This window comes from Rhincodon typus, chromosome 2 (genome assembly GCF_021869965.1).
Source record: "Rhincodon typus isolate 14 chromosome 2, sRhiTyp1.1, whole genome shotgun sequence".
NCBI lineage: Eukaryota > Metazoa > Chordata > Chondrichthyes > Orectolobiformes > Rhincodontidae > Rhincodon > Rhincodon typus.
The window spans coordinates 130,805,302-130,811,301 of record NC_063333.1 but is presented as its reverse complement, the minus strand read 5'-3'; the positions used below and the strand labels follow the sequence as shown (position 1 = coordinate 130,811,301).

At 41.7% G+C, this 6,000-nt stretch overlaps 1 protein-coding gene across 2 annotated transcripts in view; it reads left to right on the top strand.

Moving 5' to 3' along the window:
• nkd2b (NKD inhibitor of WNT signaling pathway 2b) overlaps window positions 1-6,000 on the top strand; it is a 121,363-nt gene that overhangs the window by 1,424 nt on the left and 113,939 nt on the right. For both annotated transcript variants that reach the window (XM_048607706.1, XM_048607697.1), the window contains exon 3: window positions 395-516. In XM_048607706.1, the coding sequence (XP_048463663.1) occupies window positions 395-516 (122 nt within the window). The remainder of the gene's footprint in view (window positions 1-394; window positions 517-6,000) is intronic.

Here is a 6,000-nt window from a genome sequence, read left to right as displayed (position 1 = left end):
CCTCCCTCTCCCTCCCTCCCTCCATCCCCCTCCCTCCCTATCTCCATCCAACCCCTCGCCCTCCCTCTCCATCCCTCGCCCTCCCTCTCCATCCCTCGCCCTCCCTCTCCATCCCTCCCCCACTCCCCCCCACTCCCTCATCTCCCTCCTCCCTCCATCTCCCCCTCCATCTCCCTCCCCCCTCCATCACTCCATCCATCCCCCTTCCTCCCTCCCTCCATCCGTCCCCCTTCCTCCTTCCCTCCATCCCCCTCCTTCCTCTCCTCTCCCCCTCCTCCTCCCCATCCTCCTCCATCCCGTTCCGCCTCTCCATCCCCCTCGCCCTCCTTCCTCCCTCTCTCTCCATTTCCCCCTCCCCCATCCCCTCCATCCCTCCTGGGACCTGTGTTTGCAGGAGACAGTTTCGTGGTGAATGCCTACCTGAACCGGCGGGGCTTAGAGGAATTCGAGCGCCAGACAACGGGGATTGGTGTCCTGGAGCCGGCGAAATTGCGCGGATACCGACCCTTCTCTACGGTAATTGACTTGAACCCCGTAGGAAGGGAATTCCGAAATATAAATGACAACCTCTTCCCAATCCCTCCCCAGTAAGATCCCCTTGCAGCAGGCAAGCATTCCCCAGTACACCTTTATATTATTGTGAAGGCCCCATCGCCAATGGTGTATTGTAACCGGGGGGGGAGGGGAGTAGGGGTCAGGGGAGGTGAAATCCGTAAAATGCATTTGAATCTGCACGTCTGTTATGCCCACTGCAGCCTTCTGAGCTTGGGCTGGCCGCTATCGCTGCTTGTATTGTGGAGATGTCAAGGTTTGATTCCCAAACCTCGACTGATTTCTTTCCATTGAGTATGAAGTTCGGACGGGGGCGAGGATCTAGCTGAGAGGTGACTTGGGCACGCTCTCCTGTTTGAACCCAATAAACATGCTGTAAGGACAGTACAACATCTAGGCAGATTTCTCAGTTCTACAGTCTTTACAACGAGGCAGTACTTCCCGTGGGAATCAGCAGCTTTTGTTTTCTGTGTCCTTCCATTGGTGGCTGATGAGGCCAGTATTTGTTGCCTGTTTGCCTTTGAATTGATTCCAGAGAGTCAACCACACTGCTGTGTGTCTCCAGGTAAGGATGGCACCATTCCTTCCCGAAAGGGAGAAAAATAGGGTACTAGATGGTGTTTTACAACCATTGACACTCAATCACAGTCACTGACACTAGCTTTGTTTTCAGGATGTTATTCATTGAATTCAAGTTCCTCCTAGTGCCATAGTGTGATGGTGTGATGGTGTGATTTGAACTCATGTTCTCAACACATTAGTCACACTCACTGGATTTTTAGTTCATGACATTACCACTGTGCCACCGTCTTCCTCCCCACCCAAGTTACTACTTAATAAATAATATCTCAGAAATACAATAAAACTAATGACATTGCAAATGATCTCAGGATCATTTAAATTGCAGAGATGCAATTTAAGATACATGTCTGTATGGGGTCTGTCTCAACTTCTCCCTGTGCTGTTTCCATATCTAAACACTGCACATTCATGAAGGGCTGGGTAATGTATTAGAAGGGGTCTGTTTTAATTTTGTACGCATTCAGACGTAATAAAGTTACTTACTTTTTACCTACAAACTGAGGGGAAGAAAGCAGCATTTGTAGGGCTAATGTTTTTGATTTCCTCTCTCTGTTTCACTGACCACTGCCCCCCCACACCCCCCCAGCGTTCTCTCCAAACCCTCTGTCTTTAGATTTGCATACTTTACAAGACCTATGAGCAGATGTCCAGTGATCTGAGAGGATAAGAAGTAGGTAAATACCAAAAAAAGGGCAAGACACAACAGGAAAGTGTTTAGCAGTGTAAACACAGTTCATCATTAATTGCACACTGACATGTTTATTCCTTGCTGGAGCAACCTGATCACCAAACCATTTTTGATAATGATGCTAACCGATTTCATGATATGTCTGTTCTGAAAGCATTAATTTTCATGTTTATGACCTGGTAATGAGCACTGTGTTTGAGTTGGTCCAGATCGGATAAAGATGTCTTGCTTCTTTCATACAAAACTTGGTCTGCTGCCCCCAAAATAACATTGTGGGGTGGGGAAACTGAACTAGTCAAGGATGGCTTGGCCGTTTTAAAGCCAGTCTGTTTACACATTAACTGTAGAATGGAAGTGTTTGGACTTATTTGATATGATGTAATCAGTGAAGTTTAATAGAAGGCATGCAGAACTTTCACATAGACACACTAAAGTATGATTAAAGAAAGCCATAACTGAAATCATAGTAAAATTGATACTTAGTCCTCTGAACTGTATAAAAGCACTGTACAAAAAATCTGAGTAACTTGTCTTTTGGGGTATGTATTATTAAAGGGCAACAACCTGTGGGTGAATTCACATGGTACATATAGCAACTGCAACACACAAACAAAAAGATCATTCAATCTAAGTGTTGATTGTCCTCAAAGTGAGCAGTTGTCTTGTTAGTTTTAGACCTTCTACTTCTCTTTATCCTTATTGAAGACTCCACTTTGACTGGAAATTTTTCCTTCAATCATCCTGATGTGTAGTATAGCTATCCACTTGAGTAAGCTTGTTGAATTGTGGAAGAAGTATAGTCTCTCTTTTATTGGAACCTACTTTATGCCCATCATCATGGAATGCAAAGCAAAAAATTTTGCATTCAATATCTGATGTTCCAAAATTTCCATTTCCCCCCTAAACGCTGATAGACTGGGTCGACAATTTATCTTTTTCTTGACAACCGAACCCAATTGATGCTGTCCATTAGCAACTTCTCTGAGCAGGGGAGGGCTGGTCTAATTGGGATTGGGGACTTTGGGTAGCTCAGTTGGATGGATGGCAAGACTGTTATGATGAATGACTCCAATAGTCCTGTATCTGCTGTGGTAGTACTCAAAGGCCTTATCCCAAACTTGTGGAGTGATGGCTCTCAAACTACATACAGGATAAACAATTGTTCCACTTCCTAAGTAAGGAGAGATACCTATGGTCCTTATGAAAGTCAATGATGTTCAAAGCCGACACCACTTCCATCTGGAAAGACAAGGACAGGAGAACCTGAGAGTTTCTCTCCAAGCCAATCACCATCCTGACTTAGAAGTATATCAGCATTTCTTCAGTGTCACTGGGTCTAAAATCCTGGTATTCGCTCCTTAATGGCATTGTGGATCTATCTACAGCACATGGATGGGAGCCATTCAAAAAAAGAAAACTGCCACCTTCTCAAGGGCAACTCGGGGTAGGCAATAAACACTGGTCCAGCCAGTGATGCCCACATCCCATAAATAATTTCTTTTTAAATGAAGTATGACATAGAGTGGATTGTAAATACCAGTTGAATCACCAGTATTTTTCCTTCACATCCCTCAATGGTATGCACCATCCTTAGTTTATGAAATTGTCTCCAAAGTAGCAGTCACTGCTCTGAGTACATTTTCTCCCTAATACCATGACATTACAACTTTAAATGAAGCCAGCTTTTTATTTCTTCCTTCAGGGTAAATAACAATAAATCTAGGCTGTATATTAAAATACTGTAGGCATAGATTTTATTTTAAACATTCATTTGTATTATTTTGATTTTAACAGAATTTCTATCCTCCTCCCAATTTTTCCTAAGAACCTGAAGGTGGGAAGTACCTCCTGGCTTTGCTTAAAAGAATGGCTAATTGTCTCTGGTACCCCAACTGAGAGCCCATTCTTCATGTATGTAAGCTGTTTGACTGTTGCTATGTTATGGCCCAATCTGATGACATTTACGATTGGTGCCCCCATCTATGCACTTCATAAAGGTCATGGGATGGTTATTAAGACCCAAACCCCTGCCTTGATTTTTACTTACCCTCTTTCCTTAATACAGTGGTGAATGTACAAGTTACAATGCTGCTTCTGCTATTGTACCAACTCAAGTAGACTTGAGATAACATATAGGCTTGCACTAGTTTGTATGGACAAGCTACTCCTGGCTTAACAAGATGCGTCATTACAGATTTTGTTTGTATATTTTGGGTTTGAACCCTAAATGTATTGTCCATCAGTAACAAAGAGCATGTTTAGCCACAGCCAATTTTAGGTCTTGTGACTAGAAACCAATGTTGAGTGCTAGATAATACTGTATAGAGCTGGAAGAACACAGCAGGCCAGGCAGCATCAGAGGAGTAGGAAAGTTGACGTTTCGAGTAGGGACCCTTCTTCAGAAATGGGGGCTTCGCAGTGACGTTATAACTCACTCAGCATCTGCAGTTCTTGCTATCTCAATGTTGAATGTTGGTTGTGATTCAATTGGTATTGCACTTGCCTCAATTAGAATGTTGTGAGTTCAATTCCTACCCCAGAGACCTGAGCGAAAAAACCAACGTTGCAGTATTGAGGGACTGCTGGACATAAAACAGGATTCTCATTGGTCCCCTCTGTTGGCTGTAAAAGAACTTACGGCAATATGTGAGGAAAGTATGGAGTTTGCACAGGTGTTCAAACGAATATTTGTTAAACAACACCTAAAATCTAGATGACTCTGCCATTGTCATGTTTGTATGACTTTGTAATGTGGCCACTGTAGTACTTGAGAAATGTAGTAATTGCAAGTAAGTTGGCCCCAACATCAAAACAGTAAGTTCCCATAAACAGCAATGTAATAATAAGATAACGTCAATTTTAATCAGGAATAAATGTTGGCTAGGACATTGAGTTTTAATGTTGACTCTGTCATTTATAATTTTTGTAAAGAAAGGTAGCATATTTGGAGTGTAAACAGAAATAAAAAGATGGAGAAATAGAAAATAATAGAAATGGTTATAGTAGAAATGCATAAACCAGAAGAATAATAGACAAAAGGGGAAACAAATATAAAACAATTGATATCTTGGATCTTGTCATTTCTTTTTAAACTTTTGCAAGCAAATGCAACACAGTGAAACATTTATAAATCCCACTGAAGGAGAGGCCATATGGTATTTGCATAGGTCTTGTTGTGTGTATAAAGGAGAGATCTTATCAGTACCTCCTGATTTGGCTTTCTTTTAAGAAATACATTAGCTCTCAAATCCAAGTTGAATTTTGACTTTGAATTTGGATTTCTTCCAGATTGGAAGCTGTTTCTCATTATAAATCACAATCTAAATGATGGGAATTTCATGTTCAAGTTTCAAAATTCTCCTGCTCTGTGGTTTTAAACTGGCTCCATAGAAAATTGAATTGTTTCTCATATGTGTAAACTGCATTTGATTCAAGTCTATGGTCCTTGGCCTTTTTTGATCAGTTTTCCTGTCTTCTGGTGTTGTCTGTATCTTCAGAATCATTATTGCACCCTGTTCTTGCCAGCTATTTGCTAGAAGTATAGTAGTGCAGAATGAGACAATTTACCTTTCAAAACTCTTTCACAAAGCGATTCAACAGGTCTGACTTCTCTGCTCTTACCCCAAAACTCTGCATTTTTTCCACTTTCAAGTATTTATACTCTTATTCATTGAGTGTGGGCATCACAAGCAAGGCCAGCATTTATTGCCCATCCCTAATTGCCCTGAGGGCAGTTAAGAATAAACCACATTGCTATGGGTCAGGTGTTACATGAAGGCCAGATCAGGTAAAGGGGACAGATTTCCTTCCTTCGGTGATCCAGGTAGGTTTTTTTCCCCCCAAAATTACAAAGGTTCCACCTTTTATTCAAACTTTACCCTCTACCATGTTAGGATTTGAATCTGGGTCCTCAGAACATTACCTGGATCTCTGGATTAACAGTCTAGCAATAGTACCATTAGGCCATTGCCTCCCTTTTTCCTAGTTCCCTTTGAAGACTATCTTGAATTTGTGTTTTCACCTTCTACTAGACAGTGTATTCTTTATTCCAACCACTTGTTGGATCTTAAAAATCATTTCCACATCTCTCTGCTTAAGTCTGTACCCTTTTGGTTATGGACAAAGCAACAAATTTTAATTATTCCAAATAAATCCTTTAAATATCTCTATCAGATCTT